The following is a 25,651-nucleotide window of genomic DNA, read 5'->3' as shown; positions in this document are numbered from 1 at the left end:
ACTAGTTTCATGCTCCTGAAATGGTAAGAACAGGTGCAAGATATTTTCCTTTATGCTATGTTTCCATTTAGCATTTTATATGTTTATAGACAATGCTATTTAGGGATCAACTTAATATTTAAAAATTAGAAAATTACCATATTTTTTAACATTTTAGAGAATTATGCAGTCTTTCTAAATAAAGGATTACTTCCATTAGATGTTTATTACTTTAAGACTTTTTAACAATAAGGTCCAACTGTATAGTACAGGGAACTATATTCAATGTACTAGGATAAACTATAATGGAAAAGAATATAAGAAGAATGTGTGTGTGTGTATATATATACACACACACATATATACAACTGAATCAGCAGAAATTAACAACACATTATAAATCAACTATACTTCAATTTAAAAACAGACTTTTAAACCAACTATATTACAAATGTTTTATACTGCTGTTTCATTAAAAACCTGTCAAAAGAACTGAATGTTTCAGTTTGGAAACCAAAAGAGCTTTTTTTTCTCCAAATGCAGAAAAAGCCAATGTGTTTTTAACTACTTTTTTAAAATGCCACAAAGCTTGAAATGTACTCTTTTACTGAAAATTAGTGTGATTTTTCTGAAAAAGAACCTCAAAGGAATAATTTGCCTCAATGTACAAGACTGGCATTTTAATGACATGAGAAACTGGCATCCCAAGCTCCACATCCAACAATTTCATCTACTTCGTCCTCTTCGACTGTATCTGCTGTTTATACCCAAAGGAAGAACTCATATCCACTGTGTTCATGTGGCAATGAGTAACCTTTTAGGAGTCTGATATAATGCCAGGCAAAGTTGATTCTACCAATGAAGTGGTATCATGGTATCCATATTAAAAATGAGAATACTGACGTTCTAAGAAGTTATATTACTTGCTCAGTAGTATAAACAAGGAATGTACAAAATGAGGTATCTCATGTATTAGTAAGACACCTGGAGTCACAGATACTCTTAGCAAAAGATCCTTGGAGAGCAAAGAGCATCACTCCTTTGTCTTAGAGATGGGTGAGCAGAGGCTCAGAGTGGCTGGATGGGTTTCCCAAGGTTCTATGGCTGGTTAATGTACAGCACCAGATCCCTTCTCTTTATACCATCCTTTCACCAGAAGGCTGTCGGACTACGGCCTATCAGGCAGTGGACTACATACAGGCAGATGGCTCCCAAGCAGCGACTAGATACCGAGTTTGAACACGTCACGTGTGAAGAACTAGCAGGAGACCAGCCCTTACTTCGCATGGGCTCTGGTTCTGGAGAGCTAGACAGTGGGACCACTGGAGACTGGGGGCAGCTCTTTCTTTCTCCGTTGGCTGCAGCAGTTACTGAAGTAGTAGCCTGGGAGTCTGGAGTCTCAGCACGAATCGTCAATTTCACTTTTGTCTTTGCGGTTTTCAGAAGGTTAATAAACTGGCAGGGTGTTGGTGTGGAGGAGAAATAAAATTAAAAGCAAGTTAGTAGACTTACACACAAAAAAGCCACTATGATAGCTGTAATTGGAAATATCTATGATTGAGAGAAGATTCAGCGGCAAACTTTTTCCCTGTCAGGACTCGAGAGGTCAAGAGAGAACGGCTGCAGTTTCTAGTTTTTTTTTTTTAATTTCCTGATACTGATTAAGGCCAAAAAGTCTACTTCAGACTATATTCTTCATTATATAAGAAAGGGTTTTCACTTTTAACATTTCTAATTAATATTGTTCATTTCTCTGGATCCTTACAACCTTAGAAGAATATGAGGTGCTTTACCCACTTTTGGTCATAGCAAACACCCTCTACAACAACACGAGAAGACACTACACACGGACACCAGATGGTCAACATCGAAATCAGATTTATTACATTCTTTGCAGCCAAAGATGCAGAAGCTCTATTCAGTCAGCAAAAACAAGAATAGGAGCTGACTGTGGCTCAGATCATGAACTCCTTATTGCCAAATTCAGATTTAAACTGAAGAAAGCAGGGGAAATCACTAGAACATTAAGGCAAGACCTAAATCAAATCTCTTATAATTATACAGTAGAAGTGACAAATAGATTCAAGGGATTAGATCTGATAGACAGAATGCCTGAAGAACTGTGGACAGAGGTTCCTTCCTGACATTGTACAGGAGGCAGTGATCAAGACCATCCCCAAGAAAAAGAAATGCAAAAAGGTGGTTGTCTGACAAGGCCTTACAAATAGCTTAGAAAAGAGAAGCTAAGGGCAAAGGAGAAAAGGAAAAAGATACCCATTTGAATGCAGAGTTCCAAAGATAGCAAGGAGAGAGAAGAAAGCCTTCCTCAGTGATCAGTGCAAAGAAATAGAGGAAAACAATAGAATGGGAAAGACGAGAGGGCTCTTCAAAAAAATTATAGATACTAAGGGCGCATTTCATGCAAAAACAGGCACAATAAAGGACAGAAATGGTATGGACCTAACAGAGCAGAGGAGATTAAGAAGAGGTGGCAAGAATACATAGAAGAACCATACACAAAAGATCTTCATGACCCAGATAATCACGATGGTGTGATCACTCACCTAGAGCCAGACATCCTGGAATGTGAAGTCAAGTGGGCCTTAGGAAGCATCACTATGAACAAAGCTAGTGGAAATGATGGAATTCCAGTTGAGCTATTTCAAATCCTAAAAGATGATGCTGTTGAAGTGCTGCACTCAATATGCCAGAAAATTAGGAAAACTCACCAGTGGCCAAGGACTGGAAAAGGTCAGTTTTCATTCCAATCTCAAAGAAAGCTAATGCCAAAGACCGTTTAAACTACCATACAACTGCACTCATCTCACACTCTAGCAAAGTAATGCTCAAAATTTTCTAAGCCAGGCTTCAACAATATGTGAACCATGAACTTCAGATGTTGAAACTGGACTTAGAAAAGGCAAAGAAACTAGAAATCAAATTGCCAACATCCACTGAATCATCAAAAAAGCAAGAGAGTTCGAGAAAAACATCTACTTCTGCTTTACTGACTGTGCCAAACCCTTGACTGTGTGGATCACAACAAACTGTGGAAGATTCTGAAAGAGATGGGAATACCAGTCCACCTGACCAACTTCCTGAGAAATCTGTATGCAGGTCAAGAAGCAACAGTTAGAACTGGACATGGAACAAAAGACTGGTCCCAAATGGGGAAAGGAGTACATCAAGGCTGTACATTGTCACCCTGCTTATTTAGCTTATATGCAGATACATTATGTGAAATGCCAGGCTGGATGAATCACAAGCTGGAACCAAGAAAGCCAGGAGAAATACGAATAACCTCAGATATGCAGATGACACCACCCTCATGGCAGAAAGCAAAGAGGAATTAAATAGATCTTGATGAAGGTGAAATAAGAGAGTGAAAAAGTTGGCTGAAAGCTCAACATTCAGAAAACTAAGATCATGGCCTCCCGTCCCATCACTTCATGGCAAATAGACGGGAAAATAATGGAAACAGTGACAGACTTTATTCCCTGGGCTCCAAAATCACTGCAGATATTGACCGCAGTCATTGAATTAGAAGACGCTTGCTCCTTGGAAGAAGAGCTATGACCAACCTAGACAGCATATTAAAAAGCAGAGATATTACTTTGCCAACAAAGGTCTGTCTAGTCAAAGCTATGGCTTTTCCAGTAGTCATGTATGGATGTGAGAGTTGGACTACAAAGAAAGCTGAGCATCGAAGAACTGATGCTTTTGAACTGTGGTTTTGGAAATAACTCCTGAGAGTCCCTTGGACTGCAAGGAGAACCAACCAGTCCATCCTAAAGGAAATCAGTCCTGAATATTCACTGGAAGGACTGATGCTGAAGCTGAAACTCCAATATGTTGGCCCCATGACGTGAAGGACCTACTCATTTGAAAAGACCCTGATGCTGGGAAAGTTTGAAGGCGGGAGGAGAAGGAGATGACAGAGGACGAGATGGTTGGATGGCATCACCGACTGGATGGACTGAGTTTGAGTAAGCTCCGGGATTTGGTGATGCACAGGTAAGCCATGCGGTCACAAAGAGTGGAACATGACTGAGCAACTGAACTGAACCACTTCTGTTTCTATATACAATCTGAAGCAGCTTACATAAACATTTTTAATAAAATGGGAACATTTATGTAAAAGCAAGAAAAAGAAAATTATGCAAGAGAAGGATCAAGTCAAATGGAACATTAAAAACATACACATGTGGGTTAAAGAATAAGGCCTGTACAATTATTAAAAGTGGTGCTGGAAAAACTGGACAGCTACATGTGAGAGAATGAGAACACCGTACACAAAAATAAACTCAAAATGCATTAAAGACTTAAATGTAAGGCCAGAAACCATAAAGCTCTTAAGAGGAAAATAGGCAGTACACACTTTGCCATAAATCACTGCGAGACCCTCTTTGACCCACCTCCTAGAGTACTGGAAATAGAGAGGAAAAATAAACAAGTGGGACCTATTTAAACTTAAAAGTTTTTGTATAGCAAACGAAACTATTAACAAAATAAAAAGACAAACCTCAGAATGGGAGAAAAAATTGCAAGTGAAACAACTGACAAAGAATTAATCCCCAAAATATACAAGCAGCTCATACAGTTCAATAATAGAAAAACAAAAGCAGTCCAATCACACAATGGGCAGAAGACCTAAAGAAGATATTTTCTTGTCCAAAGAAGATATATAAGAAGATGGCCAATAAATACATAAAAAGATGACCAATATAGCTCACTATTAGAGAAGAGAAAATCAAAACTACAATGAGGTATCAACTCACACCAATCAGAATGGACATTATATGTATTAAAAAAAAAAAAAAAAAAACAAGCAAAAACGCCGGAGAAGATGTGGAGAAAAACGATCCCTCTTACACTGTTGGTGGGCATGTAAGTTGGTACAGCCACTATGGAGAACAGTAGGGAGAGTCCTTAACAAACTGGGAATAAAACTACCAGATAAAAACCCAATAATAAAACCCAATGATCACACTACTGGTTTATATCCCAAGAAAACCACAATTCAAAAAGACCCATGTACCCCAATGTTCAATGCAGCACTATTTATAATAGCTAGGACATGGAAGCAATTTAGATAACCATTGACAGATGAATGGATAAAGAAATTATAGTGTACACACACACACCCACACACACTGGAATATTACTTAGCCATAAAGAGGAACAGATTTGAGTCAGTTGTAGTGAGGTGGATGAACCTGGAGTCTCTTATACAGAGTGATATAAGCCAGAAAAACAAATATCATATATTAACGCATATACATGGGATCTAGAAATGTAGGACTGATGAACTTATTTAGAGCAAAGAAATAAAGAAGCAAACATAGAGAACAGACCTGTGGACACAGTGGGTAAGGAGAGGTTAGGAGACACTGAGAAAGTAGCACTGCAGGGGTGGAATTGCGGGGGGCAGGCTCAAGATGGAGAGGATACATATATAGTTATGACGGATCCACACTGATGTATGGCAGAGACTACCACAACACTGTAAAGCAATTTTCCTCCAAAAAAACACAAACAGAATTTTAAAGTGATTTAAGCATCTTGCTGGCCACTGTAGAAAGAGACACAATGGCACACCAAATCGCAAAGAAACACAGTTTTTTGTTTTTTTTTTTCCTAGCACTTATGAAAGGCTAAAGTGAAAGTCCTAGTAAGTACAGTATTAAGATCACTTTTGGGAAGGAAGAATCTCAGGCATATATAACTATTTATCCACAATAAAAGTTACAAATTTAGTGTCTGAGTCTTAAAATCTGTTTATAAAGCAATATACATAGTGGATATTTATAGGAGCAAATCCATAGACAGTATATTAAAAAGTAGAGGCATCACCTTGCCAACAAAGGTTCTTATAGTCAAAGCTATGGTTTTTCCAGTAGTCATGTATGGATGTGAGAGTTGGACCATAAACGAGGCTGAGTGTTGAAGAACTGATGCTTTCAAATTGTGGTGCTGGAGAAGACCCTTGAGAGTCCCTTAGACAACAAGCAGATCAAGCCAGTCAATCCTAAAGGAAATCAACCCTGAATATTCACTGGAAGGACTAATGCTGAAGCTGAAGCTCCAATACTTTGGCCACTAGATGTGAAGAACCGACTCATTTGAATAGACCCTGACAATGGGAAAGATTAAGGGCAGGAGGTAAAGAGGGCGATAGTGCATGAGATGATTGGATGGTATCACCAACTCAAGGGACATGAGTCTGAGCAAATACAGGGAGATAACTGAAGGACTGGGAAGCCTGGTGTGCTGTAGTTCACAGAGTCACAAAGAGACAGACACGGCTTAGTTCCTGAACAAAAACAACATGGCAGCAAATATTCATTAAAAATATTCCTTTGGTTTTAAATCTAAGTTGACATTTGTTTAGAAGTTTCAAGTTTTCCTATAGGAAAACAGAAATGATATTTATCAAAAATACCCACTGAATACTGAATTTATCAGGTAACAGAAAAAACAATTAACATCATCTTAATTAGAAAACAGAAAATAGAAATTAAGTACTTTTCAAATTTCTTCTCTTCCTTGCAGATATCTTATATAGCTACACAGTTCTGATCCCCATGACTGACTGCCCCCCACATATACACACTTAGCCATTTCCAAGGATGAGTTCACAGTACCATTTGCTTTCTTTCAGATAAGTACCTTTTCAACAGGATAGCCAACAACAACTTCATCATCTACAGCCAAGATCTGATCTCCAACTTTCAACCGTCCATCCTAGATGGAAACATGGAAACTTTTGAGTGATTTTACAGACAGAAGTCCCTTCCTCACCACTTTCTGACTGTAAGAAGGGGGAGGCCTCACCTTGGCTGCTGCCCCGTGCTCTGTTAGACTCTTTATGATGACCCCAGTGAGTGTATCTTCTTCACTTATGGCAATGCCCAACCCCCCCTGATCCTACAGAAGCAAAAACAGAAACACAGGAAATGTGAAACATGAAATTTATCCAAACAGAAAGGTATGTGACCAAAACTTCTGAACGTCATCTTCTTACTCAAAGGTTAGAAAAGCAATTAAAGGTGTTCTAAAATCCACTGTTAGAAATCCCCTTTTCTTAAGCAAACTCTGAATTACTTTAGTGAGATTAAATTTCTCCTCCATCAAATATTCAAATGTTCTCATTCCTCCCCTATGTCTAGTATCTCTAGTACTCAGTCGTGTCTGACTCTTTGTGAACCCATGGACTACAGCACGCCAGCCTTCCCTGTCCATCACCAACACCCGGACCTTATTCAAACTCACGTCCATCGAGTCGGTGATGCCATCCAACCATCTTATCCTTTGTCGTCCCCTTCTCCTCCTGCCTTCAATCTTTCCCAGCATCAGGGTCTTTTCTTTTCAGCACATATACCAAGTAACATATTTCTAGTCACTTTATCAATAGATTCAAAAATAAAAACGTATTCAATAACTTAATGAATGTACGTTTGAGAATTCAGTTCTGTGTAATTGGTTAAGTGACTCAAAACCAAAGCACACTCTTGCCTCCTTTTTCTGGCTTAGACATAACCACTAATACCAGTCCTTGCATCCCTGTTCTGCTATCCCTTCTCCTTCAGCAGACAGGCTGCCCTGACTGCTCACGCTCTGTGCTTGCTGGGGCTGGAAATCCAGACTGGTTCCTTCAAAGACTTGGATTTTGACTTGATATAGAGTGAAAATGCTCTCAACTCGTGAGTCCAAAGATTTACCCTGAAAACCTGCCAAGGCTAGAAGAGCTACACCTACTTTGGCTATATTTTCCATACTTTCTTTTATCAAAACCAGGTGTTCCATAATGTTGGCTTTTACCTCTTCTTAACATTTATGTGAATAAAATTTACCATAGGGTAGTGAATATTTTCATTCTGGTTAGAGCTAGCAACTTTCCTCATTATAGTTTCCATCCAGGGAGACAGAAAGCATGAGCGAAAGAAGTTTACATGAGAGCCACACTTGCCACTGGACTTTTAGGATCATGGCATCGAGGTAAAGCGCCATCATCATTTTAAAGACTACGAACACTGCTGCTTTGCTGACAGAGATGATTAATGCTTGATGACATTCCAGATTGTCACTGCTCATCTTCCCTACCACCACTCTTTTCATGTGCATAATACAGAGATAATTACACAGGTTTAGGGTAAGCTGAACTCAGCTATAATATACTTGCCGGCTAAATTTGGAAATCTGGATATATTAGTTAACATCTCTAAACCTCTATTTTCTTATCTCCAAAAGCCTGAATAATAATAGTTGCCAACTAAAAGCTTGCTGTGAGGATCAAGTGTAGTAAAGAAAAGGCTTGAAAGCCTGATACACTATACAAAAGTGTTGTTATCATGCATGCATTCTTTCTACCTATAACTCTACAGGATATAATCAAATTGACTTCACATAAAGTGTCCAAACTTGCCAGAATTTTGAAACCCCAAACCTTGATTTAGTGGTCAAAGACTCAGACTCGATGAACAGGAAGTTCAATGTGCTACCACAACGACAAATTCCAGTGTTAAAGCCAAGTCAATAACTGAGCTACCCTCTATTTCGGGTATTGCACACAATATTCTTTCCTAGTACCACAAAGAAATATTTCACTTATACTAATATAAGTAATACTCTGTAATCTACCATGACTATAGGTACTCAACTCTGATATCTGATTCTATTATAGTCTATTTACTTAACTGTGGTCAGAAAAGTACTTTACTAAGTACAGAGGGCATTTGCTGGTTGTTTACCTACACAAATTCAGAGATTTGCATTAAAATATCCTGTCCCCTCTCCCTTGCTGTCTCAAAGGACTCTCTCTGACATGGCAACAGAATGAGGGACTCTGGAATGGACATGTATGGACTCTTTGACAGAAAAAAGCTTTAATTACTTATGTTCTTTTCCCTTTACCCACAGCACAAACTGCCCATGACAACTTTTCTTAAATGTATATGATAAGATCAGAGCAATCCATTTTGTACAGGGTTATTTATTTAAAAAGTAATAAATAAACCAAGAAGAATCAGTATTTTTTCCCACTAAGGGCTTAACAAACTCTGACCACATATCAGGCATTATGCCCACCAGTTTATAAACAACTCATTTAACCTTTAAAATTACAATATCAAAGGTAAGACTATCATCTCCAATTTATAGGTAAGAAAAATGGAGGCAAAGTAAGATCACAAAATGTGTTAAGTCTGTAGCTGATGGATGGGGAACACACATAAATCCACGGCCAATTCATGTCAATGTATGACAAAAACCACTACAATATTGTAAAGTAATTAGCCTCCAACTAATAAAAATAAATGGAAAAAAAAAAAAAGAAATAGGATTCAACCCAGTCAGATGGCCTCTGGTGCCCTGCCTTGGAGCTGGGGAGTCTCGGAGGAAAGCACTCCTCCCTGCTGCAGCATTACAGGTAAAATCCCCCTGTCCCTCCATCCCACCTCCTCCTTTCCTCTCCTCTTCCCTGAGCATGTCACTGCTCTTTCTGTCTAGTCTGTTCATCCACTGTCCACCTGCATTCCAGCACGAGCCTGCAGCACCTCAAAGCATTTACAGGATTCTGTTCAACAAACCACCTCTTTCAAGTGGTCACTTGAATTCAAGGTTCAGATCTTTGCAAAAGCAAATACCTCAACAATGCCTATCAGTGAGACTTCTAGGCATTTGGACTTTCGGTCTGACAAAGGACAAAGCCTATAACTTGTTTCTTTAATTTTTTTATTTTGTCCATAGCAAGCCCTTGTAAATAAATCAAACATGAGATCGCTAAATGTCATACCTTGGGATAATCATAAAGGCAGGAGAAGCTGGGCCCCTGCTCAAGTATCAATTAGCACAATGGTTATCAAATGTTAGTGCCCACTGGCATCATGGAAGAGGCTTATTAAAACATGAGCTGCGGGCACACCCCAGAGCTGCTCCTTTGGGAGATCAGGGTGGGCCCAAGCTCCTGCAGTTCTAACAAGCTCTCTGGTGACCCTGATGCTGCTGGTCTGCAGAGACTAGTTTTGGGAACCAGTGAAACAGAACACCAGTGCCAAGGTCGTCACATCATTTCAGTCCAATTCAGAGCAGATTTACCTTAGGAAGTTCTAAATGTTGCACATTCGTCAATGAACTGAGGTCAACAACTGCGTCAGAAGTAGAAACACTCGGTTCAGCCTGACAGAGGGAAAGAAGTGACAAAATAGGCAAATGTTATGTAGTTTTGCTTGACTAAATAGTTGTTTATTGTTGTTGTCTAGTCACTAAGTTGTGCCCGACTTTTTGCAACCCCGTGGACTGCAGTCTACTAGGCTCCTATGTCCATGGGATTTTCTAGGTAAGAATACTGGTGTGGGCTGCCATTTCCTAACCTGGGGGCTCTTCTTGATGCAGGGACTGAACCCATGTCCCCTGCATTGGCAGGCAGAGTATTTTCTGCTGAGCCACCAGGGAAGCCTCAAAGGGGCCAATTAACTGACATTATTTCATATGCTGTATTTCAGCATTATAATTTTAATACTTCATGACGTTTATGAACATTATATATTAAAAATGTGAATGAGGTGTGATTAGACAGCAATTACTTTGGAGCACAGAAACATAAAATGCTTCACAAGACTGCATGGATTTACTCTACAATGACGCCGAGTAGTAACCCAGCTCCGAACAGTGCGAGCACTGACATACAGACCACCAGCAGAGGCACCGTTCACTGTGTTACTGTGCTGGACATCAAGGGAATGTAGGAGCTATTAAATGTTTTACCTGAAAGTTATAAAATCCATTTTCTTGATGGACATTTTTGGTAAAACTCATATGAAAATAAAATTTTCTCCTTCACAATCTTGAAAAACCACTTGACTCATTCAGCTCACCATTATGATCAGTGAGTCAGTTCACCAGCATGAGACAATGATTTGTGTATCTTGTGTACAGAAAAGCCTAATGTTTAGATATTAATTTAGGGAAGAGTGTTTCCAATTCTACACCTTTTCCACTGATAGTATCATACTTCCTCTAATTTTAAGTTCTCATTCTCTATCTCCTTTTACTCATTCTAAACAAAGTAAACATAAAACTTTCACCAAAACTCTCTTAAATTTGTGTCACCCTCTGGCCACTGCTTTCTCTTTCCTAATTTCTTATCCACCATTTGCTTTCTCAAAATCACTAATAATCTTCTAGTTGGCAAATACAATGAACCCTCTTTATTCACCTTCTCACTTGAGTTCCCCACAGTATTCAAGGCTGTGCTATACACCCTTTCTCAATGGGGCCCTCCTCAGCGGCTGTGCGACCCCCCCGCCTGGTTCTTCATTTTGGACCTGTCAATTTTCCTTACAACTGATACCACACAATTCTGACCTTGGCGCTCATCTTCTCTAAATGTCCTCCACAGACAGAGCCTGAGCTCCCATGGCTCCCAAGTTGGCATCAATGCGGATTCATCTCTAAACTCCAGACCAAACGTCCCCATGAGCGCTTCTACCAGGCTTTCCAACAGACACTTCATTCTTGCGCTGCCTCAGAGAGGAAGTTCTCTATTTTCAAATAAATACCTGCTCCTCTTTTTTACCTTTTCTATTCTGATAAAAGTTAACCATCTATTAAGTCACCAAATCAGACATCTGGAAGCCTGGTACATCTCGTCTACTTCATTCTGTGGCCTATGCTCAGCCCCCAAATGGTACCTGGTGTAAGTGAATGTATCTGTTGGATAAATACATTCTCAACCAGTCATTTTTCCTCACCAAATATATTTAGTTAGAGATGAAGTAATATCTGTTTGGGTTCTAAAGACCTGACACAACCATTTCTTCTCTTTTATTTTTGGGCATCAGTTCAGGTCCTCCATATCTATCCCGTGAACTACTCTAATTCTCTTACTCCCTTCTCTGTCCTGTAACCTGTGATTTTTCTCTGTACCATTTCCAGAGTTCTTAAAAATAATCTTCATTCTTTGAGTCTGCGAAGATATAGCCTAAAAGACAAGGTCTGCATGGTGATCCTCATGCTCTAACCCCACCTGCTCCCCGCCTCCCACTGCTCAGCAGGGCTCTGCAGTTATCAATTCTCTGCATTTGCCAGAGCCCCCAGCCCATTCCTCAATCCATGTCCTCTGCTTGCAATGTTTATGGCCCCCAAGACATCTACTTTCAATGTACACCTCATGTGCAACCTCCCCTATGTTCCCATTCTCTCCCCAGAGGTAAAACTGTCAACTCCTTTTCTACCTTCATTATTCCTTTGACAGGCTCTACTACCAGGCTTCATGTAAGCAGTGCTTATTTACATGAGTATTCCATAAACTAGGCTATAAACATATTGGGGATCAAGGGGATCAAGAAGTTTACTTCTCTCTTATATCCCTGAAAGGGCTCTATAATTTTTAGCAAAATTAATAACTGATGCATAAACTAAAGCTTCCCAGAGAAACAAATATAAGCTACAAACCTCCTTATTTTGAAGATTCTCTGAGGTAGCAGGTGAAGGTTCCACTGGATGCCCAGGACATACGGCCATCTGACTCACTGCATCTTTATTTCTAAAGGGAAAAAGCACTAACCTGTAATATCATGACCATTCATACTATTTTCATTCTTTAGCTCAGATTATTAGACAAAATTTTGTAGCCACGAAGACTTGGAACTAAAACACTTACACATTTGTATATGTTTCATCTTTATTCAAAAGAATCAGAAATGAATGGCTAAGGATAAATATTTATAAACCAGGAAAAGAAAATGCTCACCTGATAAAAATTATTTTTACTTTAGAAGGGGCACATTTGATGATTGATGAAGCATTCTGATGACTTCTTCCATATAAAATTTGACCATTGATCTATGAGAAATAAATATCATTAATTGAGCCCAGAATTTTAATTTCACAAATTTTTATATCCTTTCTAACGAAAAGGACTTCCCTGGTGGTGCAGTGGTAAAGAATATGCCTGCCAATGCAGAATATGTATGTTTGATCTTCTGGGTTGGGAAGATTCCCCCAGAGAAGGAAATGGCAACCCACTCCAGTATTCTTGCCTGAAGAATCTCATGGACAGAGGAGCCTGGTAGGTTACAGTCCATGGGTTCATAAGAGTGAGATAGGACTTGGCAACTAAACAACAACAATCTAATGAAAAGCAATTTTTTTTCTTTCCTTTAAAATAGTACATATGTATTCTTTCCCAGAACATGAACCTGACTTTGATGCTGAGTTAAGAAAAAGCTCATGTTGAAAGCCAACATTAAAATTCCATGAATGTAGTCTGATCTCCATGGACTAACAAGGCATCACTTGGACTGACTACAGGAGAGTATCCAGGCAGGCAAGAAGCTTCTAGAGTACTCTGTACAAGCAGCGGCTCTGCAGAGGCACCTGTGATCAGCATAGATCATCCTGGGAAGGCCTGACTACCACAGTTCACAGTTAACATCAGAACTCAAGGCCTGGGGGTAGGCCACTGGGAGAAGCAGTGCTGGTATATTCGGGTTTCAGGCAGTGGAAGGTGCTTAAGCAGCATACTACCTGGTGGAAACTGCCAGTCATCCTGTCAGTTAGCCCCTCTGAGTGAGTCTTTCCAGCAAAGAGGGAAACACAGGAGGCATGGGAAAATGTGCTAAAGCAGTGTAAAGACACTTGGACCCCAGCCTATAGGAGGCAAGGTCAAAAAATCAGGCAAACACAATTCTAAACACCTTTGTTTTGATATTCTTTTACTTTGAAAATAATAATATTTGATAAAAGTTATGACTTTTAAGTTTTATCCATTAAATATATAGTATAAATACTGAAGTGCATTCAAGTACATCTTTTCAAGCAATTGTATGCTAGCTTCAATAAAAAATAGAAGAAACTAAAAAAAAAAAAAAAAGTATAGTCTGCAAGTTTATTTTGCTTGGTGGGCTGAATTACTGTTTTTGTTTTTTAGCCTTAAATTCAACCCCACAACAATCTACCCCCATCAAGTCTGCCATGAGGGATTCAACTTCTAGAAGGTCCAGTGATCAGTCTCATTACAGGGGCATGATTGGTCATTTGGTTTTTCAAAAGCTCCTAATAAAAATGCAGCACAAACAAAAAAATGTTTTTGAAGTGTGATCTTTATTACTGTCTTGGGGCAAAATTTTTTTCTGGTGCTACACAGTCACAACCTTTAATGGAAATTAATGGGAATATGGGTGGTACTTAGTAGAGATGTGGTCTCGAGCCAAATTTGCTGCAATGCATCTTTGTTATTAGGTGAGTGATAGTTTTCTCAGTCACCATATGAGACCCAGGTGGGTTTTCTGGAAACTGATGTCTCCGTCACACCAATTCAGCGGGAGTAAATGCAGTGTTTGTCATTAGAACTTACCTCTAGAAGCTCATCTGCAATCTGCAGTTGACCATCTTTCCCAGCTGCTCCATTTGGATCAATCCCCACTATAAAAACACTCATCCTCGATCGGTCTTTGTTCCCAGCAAGACTCAGACCCAAACCACTACGACCTTTCTCTAGTTCGATCATGTGGAGCTCGCCTGTGAGGTTTCCGTAACGTTCTCTGATATTTTCTGCATAAGACAAGAACAAAAAAACCACAGGCAGTAAGAGATAATTCACAGCCAAATGCTTTACTCTGGAAGGTTATTGAGAATGGCATTATAAGGTCATGACTGTATCAAAATTTTTAGCAGTTAAGGAAAGCTAAACTGACTGGCCTCCTGGGCGTCAAGACTGGTTTCCTAGAGCACCCAAATTCTGAGTAGTTTCTCTGCCTCTAGGATGCAGAGAGTACAGTGTCTGACTAATCAGTTCACCTGAGGTGAGCAGACCCAAAGAAGTGTTCCACATGATCATGTGAACAAGCTCTCCAAAGACTGTGATTAAAACAGAAAGCTACTTTATCATTTACAGAGAATAGAACATCCAGAGGATTTGTCTTCCATGGTCAGGGGAAACTTTTCTCCCAGAGCAACACGGACATTGCACATTGCATCACGCTGGGTGGTACTGGATACACAGATCCAGATTAGATGGAATGGGTTTTCTTATCGCACAGAGCCATCCAACCAGGGCGCATGGACGTACCTGTTCTCATTAAATGAGACCTTTCATTATCTCTCATCTCCCATGTTCAAAAGGTAGAGTTTATTCTGTAATCTGGTAGGTGTCCCAGGCCCAGATGACCAACCAGCCAGTGGCTAACACTAACCACCAGGCACGTGAGGGAGCTAATAACCTGTTTTCTTGAGCCATTAAGTTTTGGAGTGGCTTGGAATATGATAATAGGTAACTGAAACATTCCATTTCATGTTTTCCTCAGAGTACTTTCTGGCCAGTTTGATGGATTAGCAAAATATTCTAATTTCATTAGAAATAAAACTAAGAAAACTGCAAACTTTACAAATCATCCCTTAGAAAATCTTACTAAGGGGTTAATGTAATGCATTCTATATTAATTCTTAATTGCATCAATTTCATACACTGCCATTTCCTGACTCCTTCTAGAATCTAGCAGTACAAATTTTATACTCTGTACTTCCCCAAAGCACATACCACAGTATTCTTAAGGAAAACAATTACATTTTTTAAAATGTAACTTTTTAAAGCACTGACACATAACTTTGGGCTAACCTCTGTAAAATGGCTTATTTCATTAGGAAACAGAGACACTCCCATGATCCTAACAACTGCCTTCAAATGATCCCTGTGCATCAGGCATCGTGCTCAGACATTATCTAATTAACCTTTAGCAACCTGAGGCAGAAAGCACATTTAAAAGGGGGGATAACCACCCCACTACAACTTAAGAGGTCGTTAAACAACTTCCCAATGCCCCAAGTTTTTAATCTCAACACTTACACTATGTTACCGTGTCAGTACAGAAATACCTAAATTCCAGGCTGTTCAAACAGCAACAACAAACAGATTTTATAATGAAGAATCTGAGGCCTAAAAGGGGTGATGCTCTGTTGGAAACCATGAGAGGGTGGATCCAGTACAGCTTCTGACAGAGTGCCCTGACCACCTCAACTTGCAGAAAAATGCAAAGTGGGCTTGAACAGCGTTGCAGATTTAAAAAACAGAAGAAAGGTGATTTCGTGCCTCAGGAATGTGTGTTATATTCAAGTACAACAAAATTAGTTTTTTTCTACACAAAACTGCATTACGTGTAACTGAAGATGAAATGTACTTACCCATCTGAGGCATAAGCTCTTGAGAGACCCAGAGCTATGAACAGTTTGATACCTCTTACAAATACGTGTAAATCTATGGCTGATTCATATCAATGTACGACAAAACCCACTGAAATGTGAAGTAATCAGCGTCCAACTAATAAAAAAAAAATAAGTCAATGCATTTGAAACAGACAACTTACTCCAGCTGTAACCAAACTCATCCTCTTCATCCACATCTTCTGAGGTTTCATTTGCAGATGACAGAGCATGATCCCCACTCATTTCTGCCAACACTGGAGGCGGGGGTGGAGGTGAGTGGCACAGAGGAGGCTTTTCTGACTCTGATTCTGACTGACTGGGCACCTGTGGGAACAAGAAGAATGCAGTGGGTATGTGTAGTCTAAGGAAGGAAAACTCAAGGAAAAGAAGTAAGACTGCAACATCAGAAACCAAACTATTAGCTTTAAAATATCTAACATATTAAATAATGGGAAGATACACATATATAAAAATGGCAGACAGGATTCAGGTAAAGTTTAAATACACTAAATAAATCAGTATGTTCAGAGAGTAATCCATTAAGTGATTACATGGTATTTTAGGTGAAGAATTACTCAATTTGCAGGCTTAAATAACTGAAGATGGAAAGTTGTACAAATTTCGTGTTTTGGGAAAAAACTTCTCATTCAAAACTCATCTGGACAAGACTGTGGAAGTCTAAAAAAGTCTTCCAAGAAACTGGAAACAAAGTATCGAAGTTAATCATGTAATTGAACAAAGCAGTTCAAAGCTTGTTAGTGAGATTATATATAAATATTTCTATTGCTACCTGAATCCTCTCTCCACACGACTCAACAAATTCATGAAATAAGCACTGCACATGCAGGAGCCTCTACCAGGGTGACTGCTTGTTAGCAAAGAGCACACAAATTCAGATCTGAGAGGCTGGTTTTAAGGGACAAAACCACCAGCCGCTTGCCAAGGTAGCCCTAAACATAAATGGAAAAACAGGGTTGAATACTTCATAAAAACCCAAAGCTTGGTTGGTATGTTTGCTGTCGCTTAAGTCTACAAGTCTTAATTTAAAAAAAAAAAGAAAAGGATTTGGTATCATCAGGTTCTTTCCTTTTCTTAATTGAAACATAGTGGGTCAAGGTTTTATATTAAAGATTCTCAAGCAGATTAGAGTTAGGAACGTCTTTAAGTCACTTTACAGATTAAAGGCCAAGGCCATGAGAAGCGAAAGATTTTGTTCAGAATAACCTAGTGAAACTAGACTTCTCTTTGCTTAATTTCTAACCTACCCAATGCACTTTCCACTGTATCACTGTTTTCTCCTCCAGTTTCTACAGTAAGACACAGAGGACCTAAATCAAGGGTCACAGACACCCAGTTAAAGTTCCAACCCCGGTGTCAGGCTGTCCCTGATGCCTTGAGCCTACATTTCTCCTTCTTTCTCTGTTTTCTTTTTTTTCCTATACAAAAATCCCTCTGATTTGCCTCATTTTATTTTACACATGTATATCTGGAAAAAAATGTGATTAAAAGTACTTCTCATAGAATATAGTAAATAAAAGGAATGTACAAATACTTAGAAATTATTCAGTGGTGTTAAGAGTCAAAATATACCTAAAAATAAAACCATAGGGCGCTGAATATGATCTTTCTTTAATGATTCAGACACTACTTCAGGACTCTAAGCTACCCACAAAATGGTCCTGGTAACCATGAATTACTATTTTTCTGGCAAAGCACAGGTGAGCTGATTGACAGCCACTAATGGATGGGCAACAAATTTTCAAGTCACAGAATCTGCTGTATTTAAAATGCTTAGTTTACATACCATTGGCCAAACAGACAGAATCTACCAGTGCCAACAGAATCCTGTTATCTTCCCAAGTGCTGTGCCATAAAACTTTCAAAAAAACAATGTACAAATACATAAGAACAAACAAATAAAAAACTTCATTTGATCCAGAAGGGTCAGTAATGATACTAAGGTAGGGAGAAACATGTAATTTAGAATTTTTCTCATTAAAATTCTTTTAAAAATTTACTAACAATGGAAAATTTGAGGAGCATGAATTAAGCCCATTTCATTTTGAAAAAGTGGAATCAAGTCTAACTTGTCATAATTTTAATAAATTTACAGATGCAAATTTTATAGATCTTACTCTCTGCATAACTTTCCTGAGCTGTTATTTCCTTAAAAACAAATGAACAAACAAAATTCACTTGTCTAAAAACTATTCAAGATCTTACTTAGGCAGAACATTTTCGTACTGTGAATAAATTCAAATGTTGCCCTAACATAGCTGGTTAATCATAAAGCCAATATAAGCCTGCATTTACTAAAAAGGAAATAAGTGTTCTATTTTGTTATGCCTGATACTCTCATTCTTATTGAGATTGTGGAATTTAGCTTGCTGTTGACTTCTAAAAATTTATCCACAAAAACACAATTCTTTAACGAAGACCATTCAGCCTTCACTGGCAAAAATGCAGTGTACTTGAAATCACTCCATGCCATGTATGCACACAAGTATAATGTACACACATAGCACACTGTAACACACTCACTGACTCATGAGAATTTCACACTAAGACAAACCTTAAATGGTGTGGGAGCAAAAGGATTAGTTGGGGAACAACGGAAGAGAACTCTACTTGAATTCTGTAATGCCTACAGTAACAGAAAACATATTCCTTCAGATACAGCATCTTTGATTATCTGTATTACAATAACATGAAAATCCAATGAATATTCATAAAATGCTCCCTGAAAAAAATTGTTAACAGCTTTTCTCCTTTCACAATCAAATTATAGTATACAAATTCTCGTAAGTTTTTGTTTCATTTTTGGATTTATAATTTCATCAGAATATGACAAATCCAAGTATAGATTTACAAATGTTGAAACAGTTCCCTGCTTCCTGATCAGGCATTTACACGGACATCCTTTATGAATATTCAACAGATTCTCGCACACACACAATTATGTGTGGGCTGATTAACTAAAGAAGAGCTTTGAGGACCACCTTGTATAAGTCTGAGAAGGACTTAATACAAGGTTTTTAGAGAAATTATGTATGAAAGTAGCTTATATGTTTTGCAACTAACAAAAATTTACATATCTGAAAATTCAACTCATACCAAAATATAAGAAGGGCAGTGGACTCACGATTTTCCCTTACTCTTCAGAAGGGCCATCTAATTTCAGCTATAAAAATGAATAGGTTCTGACAAGAAAATGTGCTTAAGAAAGGATTTGCATGCACACTCCAAACACACAGTTTTTTCTTTCCTTGCCCAAATTCAGTCAACACTGAACTGGGACAAAGGCACAGTAGCAACAAAGAACAGAACATGGGAAAAAGGCAATGGCAAGACAATGGTCATTATCCAACCTTGTCAGCGTGGAACTGTAGAGAACCAGCAAATGGGTTAGTGCTGCTGAGCTTGTACTTAGGGGAAAGGCAGTGCGGCAAGGAAGGCAAAGGGGATTTCTAAAAGGAAACATAAGAGGCGCTGAGCGCAGGAGAAATGTATTTACAACAACTCTATTATAAGGACAAAGTAATTACTGACTTAAATAAATATGTGACATCAGATCCTATCAGATATCATCATTAACAACAACATCTTATCAAACAGTCTAGAACTAAGTGTTTCCTAGAGCAATGTGAATCCACACTCAAATCTAAATCTGGCCACAAAACACGTCAAGAAGCAAGTCTATCAAACTGGCCCCAAAGTTCTTTCATTTTCACTGAATGTTGTCACTATCACCAACAGATAAGCATATATATTTCACCCACTTATATTAACATATGTTCCATGCATATCAGTAAACCTGCTTCAATATTAAAAACCATAAATGGTTTTTTATTTATACTTAGAAGCAAATTATGCTGTTTTGGTAAAAAAAAAAATAAGAGTCTATCAGTTGCAGAATGCAAATTAAACATGTGTCTTCTAGTCCACTGGTAATCTTCAGTGTTCTGTTATTGTTTCCCAGTTAGGAGTCTCTTTATACCTTGATTAGATTTTAAGGTTGCTTCAATCAATAGTATTATTTAAACAAGGGAATCAATAATTTTTAAAGAAATGAACCACTTCCTATAGTGGTGTTCTCTATTTCTGCCCACTTTTTATGGTGCTAGGAATACCACAAAATATAGACAGACAGCTATTTTTAATTTCTTATAAAAGTTCCCATCTTATTGGGGAATTTATGAGGTTTGGGTAATATCTGAAGCCCTGCCTTAGAGTGTTCACATAGGTTTTGTGGCTCGCCTGATATATCCTGAGCTTGGACTACTGGTGTTGAATATACATATTACAGGCAGGATGACTGCCAAGGAGAATGTAGCATTTTCATAGTAAAAAAAAGTAATTTCCTTAGCACAATAAATTTTTTTTCACACTACTTTTTCTTTTATTGACTGTATCTCTCAGAGGAAATTGCAGACATTTAAAATTCTGTTTGGCTCTAATTAACTGTTTGTGTTACTTCTCTCTATAAAAAAGCCCTACTGGCGAGCATCAAGAGTAGGAAGAGGTTGTCATGTGACACCACCCTGCCCTCTACAGAGACAACCCTCACTCAGTACTGCTATAGTAAAGCTTATGCCACATCACCCTTTCAATCTGCTCTTCCTACAGAGTTTTTTCCTACAGAAGGAAGATGGGCAAAAGAAATGGGCACGCTGACATTTCTGCTCATCTCAACTTTCCCTCTGCTTTTTTATTTAAAATGTCAGCTCCTGCTTTACAAAGGGGAAGATCACAAACGCAAAAAAAAAAAATTTATTAAGGTGGAAGAATTGACCAGGCAGAGATTAAAAGCACATCCTAGGCAAAATAACTCAATGTTATGGAAGGTAGATTATTTCTAATCCTCATACATGGAATTGTAAGGTTTTATATTTCCTTTATAATTCTGTAGAACAAGATGAATCAAAACAATGACGTCAAGAAATGGAATATTTGAAAAGAGCTCTGGTTTTTTTTGTTTGGCTTTGCTTTTTGCTTTTTCAACTTGCAGCTCACATAGGATTAGAATTTGGCCCTGAAAGGAGAGTATAAAAGGACAGGGTGAGCAGAGCACATGAAATAGCAGAACATTCTATTATTAGGGAAGGATTTATAGGGAGAGTGTATTTCTCCTTAAAAAATCAATGAAGAAACGTGTTTATAGTTCCAAGGGCTGATAAAAAATAGAAATTTTATTAACTAAGAAGCACAGGGAAGACAAAATCATCATCTGGCCCAAATTAGTGGGGCCCACCCCTTAATATGACAATGTGGTCAGACTGAACTGTGAACTGTCATACCGGTGGAATTATCAGGGTTAGTTCTGGGAAGTTCTAATTCTTGAACAGTTGAAGAGCTAAAAATACTGACTAGTTTTCAGTCTATGTACAAGATTTTCTTGATGCTTTATTATATCCACAAATAAAACATTTACCATTAAGAGACTCTTGTTTGGTAGCTAAGTTGTGTCTGACTCTGCAACCGACCCAATGGACTGTAGCCTGCTAGGCCCTTCTGTCCATGGGACTCTCCAGGCAAGAATACTGGACTGGGTTGCTATCTCCTCCTCCAGGGAATCTTCCCAACCCAGGGATGGAACCCATGTCTCCTGCACTGGCAGGCAGATTCTGTACCACTGAGCCACCACAGAAGCCCAAAAAAACTCTGAAGTATTTATGATATTTTTCCCTGCAGATTCCTGGAGACACGATTAATTCCACAGATAAGTAAATTACTGAAAACTAAGTATATCTCATTTTGTTGTACTGTGCTAAGGTGTGCATGCTAAGTTGTATCCAACTTTTGTGACCCCATGAACTGTAGCCCGCCAGGCTCTCCGTCCATGGGATTTTTCAGCCACGGACACTGGAGGGCATAGCCATTTACTTCTCCAGAGGATCTTCCTAATCCAGGGATCGAACCCACATCTGCCTGCATTGCAGGCAAATTCTTTACCCACTAAGCTACTGGGGAAGTCCTAAGTCACTGCAGTCATATCCAATTCTTTGCAACCCTATGGACTGAAGCCCACCAGGCTCCGCTGTCCATGGGATTCTCCAGGCAAGAGTACTGGAGCGGTTGCCACGCCCTCCTCCAGGGATCGTCTGGACCCAGCGACTGCAGCGGCATGATGTCTTCTGCATTTGCAGGCGGGTTCTTTACCACTGGCACCACCTGGGAAGCCCAATATCTCATTTTAAATACAAGTTTTTTTTTCTCATTTCCCAAAGCAAAATATTACTGTAGGGGAGGAAAGAGATCTTTCCTTTACCCATCTTAAGACTCTTGGTTGGATCTCTGTAACAAACAACAAATTAATGAGAAAAAAAACATGCATACTGATGTAACCTAAGTTCTGTGCGACACAGGGCCTCCACTGGGCAATGAAGACCAGAAGAAATGGTTAAGTCTGAGTGCTTTTATGGGAGGGCTGATGAAGAGTAGAAAGTTGGGGAAAATATGACAGGACGAAACAGCATGAGCTAAGCATAGTTAACTGTGGAAAACTTAGCAAGGCCTGTTCATTCAGATTCCTCTCAGGGGTCCTCCTCATCTGGAGGTAAGGACGCGCCTCTCCCAAAGATCTCTCAGGAGAGTCTTATGACTTGTTTCAGGGGAGAAAGGAGAGGTCAGAGTCCTTCTAGCACCTGCCTTTTCTCAAATAACTTCTATTTAAATATTCAGTATGCCAAGGTGTTTTGTTTTAGGGTATCAGGTCCTAAACCCTGTCACGTATCATGTGACTACACATGTCAGTCTAAGCACGATTTATTCTGGAATATTACTATAAATCGGGTGTCATTATACCTCAGATAATAAAACAGGAATATTTTCCAGGTGCATGAGAAAATATCTTCCCAGCACATTAGAAAATGCAACTTGGCACTGAAACAAATATTTGCAGTTTAATATTTAAAAGTAATCTGAGAATCCGACTCAGCAGTTTGTAGTACTGTCCTAAATGATACAAAAGTTGGAAAGTAAAAATAAAAAAAGAATAAAACCCACACACACACACATAAAACAGCTTTAACTTAAACAGCCATTTACCAACATCATCATGCTGTGTCTATGTTTAACATAGCAAATGGAAACAAATGAAAGATCTGTAGTTATTTAAACAAACTGAATAGCATTTGAAAAGAATGCAGGATGATCTGGTCCCACCATTTGGCAGATTTTCCTATCTGAATGGATAATTTTCACCTAACAATAAATAATTGAATGATTAAAAACTGCAAATGTGAAGATAACTGCTTACATTAGGAACTACTAATTCATTTCTTAGAGTGAACTCAGACCAGAGCCTCACCTGTCATGACGACCAAAGGAAAAACCAACAAGATAAATCTGGTCAGTTTGTTTCCTGGGGCAGCAAATATTGAAATGTTTCTTTTACTGATCTCTAAATACCTTTTCACTACGCTGCTTCCTCCATAACTTCACATTGCTATCTTAAATTTTTAACTTTAAAAATTAAAGTTAAATATATTGTATGAATAAAATTACACAGTTTAAATTTCAGATGATCTTTTTCACTTTTCTTACATGTGTTAATATTTTCTTTTTAAAGACAACAAACCCTAAAAGCTAATAAGCAGTTATTTCAAAAAGAATCAGTATGACAGATTCTTATATCCAGAAGTGGACCCTGTATGAGCCTCAGGACTTCTAAGAAACTGCTGAAATGCTACGCTAACTTCTCAGTAAATCTGAAGAACTTTCTAAGGCCCAGTATGTTTAAGAGCTACTGCACAGGGGGAAAAAAAACTTTTTTTCCACTGAGGCATAAAGAAGATATAGGAAAAATAGTTTTAAACTACTGGCATAATGTTCATCTTTGGCAACCTACCAAACATACAAAGCTTCTCTTAGTATCTTCATCAACAACATGCACTGGATGTGCTTAGATTTCTAAAATATTTTTAAAGCCATTTCACTTGTAATAACCAACAGTAAAATGGATTAATAGGTCTCTGTCCACCAGGGGCTACACAGTGATAAGAGCTATTCAGTGATGGTGGCTGGGAAACAGCAGGTATGAAATTCTGAGTATATAAACGTACAGCTTAAACAAACAAACAAAAAAATCCATCATATGCAAAGTTAATGTCCACTAAGATAGACAGATGCATTAAAGACCATGCACAGGAAATCACAGATTGCATACTAGAAATTCTGAATTTATAAAGAAAATGAACTCTAATTTCTCAGAGACCTGACTAGACATCACAGACTATCAACCTGAATAACTCCACCACATCCTTCTTAATAACTTACATATTTTATGACTATAGTGAAACTAATGATTATCCATCTAGATGCCTATGGGCCACCAGTGAATCCTACTTCTATGTGTTTTCAACAGACTTCAAGTGTCTGTTATACATGGTAGAAGGATTTTCAGGATAACTCAATGGGGAAAAAAAAACAAAACAAACTTTTTAAAAGTCTCCTGAGATTTCAAGGCTTGATCTCGGGTCCTAGAAACAACTTGGCCCTGGATACGTTAGATACCAAGTTGAACACTGTTGGATACGCCTACCTTGCCCTTTGTTTGCGCTTACCCTTGGTCTGTTTATAATGCTCTGTACCATAAAGACTACAGGGTTGCCTGCTTTCCGAATGGCTTCCACAGCTTGTTCATGGCTTGCATCTCTGAGGTCCATGCCATCCACCTGCAATGGAAGGCCTCAGCTTAACATTTTAAGAAGCTACAGAACAACAGAACAATTTGCTGATTTGGAGTTTTGAGAATCCTGGGTGAGGCTCCTAAAAAATCTTTTTCAGATTCAAAAATAATTGAGACTACTTGTGAGGCTCCAGAATTTTTCATCTGTCCAGCAGACGTGTGGTCCCTTGTTTTGGACACAGATTTATGTCTCCAAAAAGCAACTGAAATAATAATCAATTAGAATGAAGGCTCTGCTTCTACTTTCCTTACACTGCCCAGTTGTTCCTTTAAATTGACAAATCACATCATCAGAGAAATAAGACAAGGGAACTGCCTAGTAGAGCTGTTTTCATCATAAAAGTCACTGTACAAATTTTCTTCCCAGTCATCACAGAGCAGTCTGGGAAGTGGGTGTGTGATGCTTTGTGTATTTTTGTTAGGGAAGCTTAAAGTTAAAAACAAAATTCTGATGTACAGAAAAATCAGGTTATGGTAAGGTTCGTTTGGCAAAAGAATCTTTGCAGTAGACATGACACGAGTTGGAAGCCAAGAAATTGTGCTTACTTGTTAGCAAATCTTGTATAAATAGCTTGAGAATGAAAGTTATTTTGGAACTTTTTATTGACCACGGCTTGTCTGGGTGATGATCAGCTCAGCTTACGCACTACATGAACAGGAAGGAAAACAGTCTGAAAGGCCAAATGCTAATCCTGCCAGAAAACTATAGTATACTGGTATACTTTTAACATTTCCAATTGCCAGAGAATGATATATACAATAAAAATAGCAAAATCAGAGTAG

General features: G+C 38.5%; 1 protein-coding gene across 9 annotated transcripts in view; it reads right to left on the bottom strand.

The window, feature by feature from the left end:
- Positions 1-25,651, bottom strand: part of MPDZ (multiple PDZ domain crumbs cell polarity complex component) — a 160,776-nt gene that overhangs the window by 15,977 nt on the left and 119,148 nt on the right. For 5 of the 9 annotated variants that reach the window (XM_043890631.1, XM_043890630.1, XM_043890635.1 and 2 more), the window contains 11 exons: positions 24,744-24,854; positions 19,548-19,646; positions 18,752-18,823; positions 16,341-16,503; positions 14,336-14,532; positions 12,731-12,822; positions 12,433-12,523; positions 10,075-10,155; positions 6,814-6,906; positions 6,649-6,723; positions 1,260-1,434 (listed from right to left, as the gene is read on the bottom strand). In XM_043890631.1, coding sequence (XP_043746566.1) covers positions 1,260-1,434; positions 6,649-6,723; positions 6,814-6,906; positions 10,075-10,155; positions 12,433-12,523; positions 12,731-12,822; positions 14,336-14,532; positions 16,341-16,503; positions 18,752-18,823; positions 19,548-19,646; positions 24,744-24,854 — 1,249 coding nt within the window. The remainder of the gene's footprint in view (positions 1-1,259; positions 1,435-6,648; positions 6,724-6,813; positions 6,907-10,074; positions 10,156-12,432; positions 12,524-12,730; positions 12,823-14,335; positions 14,533-16,340; positions 16,504-18,751; positions 18,824-19,547; positions 19,647-24,743; positions 24,855-25,651) is intronic. The other 4 variants (XM_043890633.1, XM_043890634.1, XM_043890636.1 and 1 more) reach the window with 4 other exon arrangements.

This window comes from Cervus elaphus, chromosome 29 (genome assembly GCF_910594005.1).
Source record: "Cervus elaphus chromosome 29, mCerEla1.1, whole genome shotgun sequence".
NCBI classification, from domain to species: domain Eukaryota; kingdom Metazoa; phylum Chordata; class Mammalia; order Artiodactyla; family Cervidae; genus Cervus; species Cervus elaphus.
This window is presented reverse-complemented; position numbering and strand designations above follow the sequence as displayed.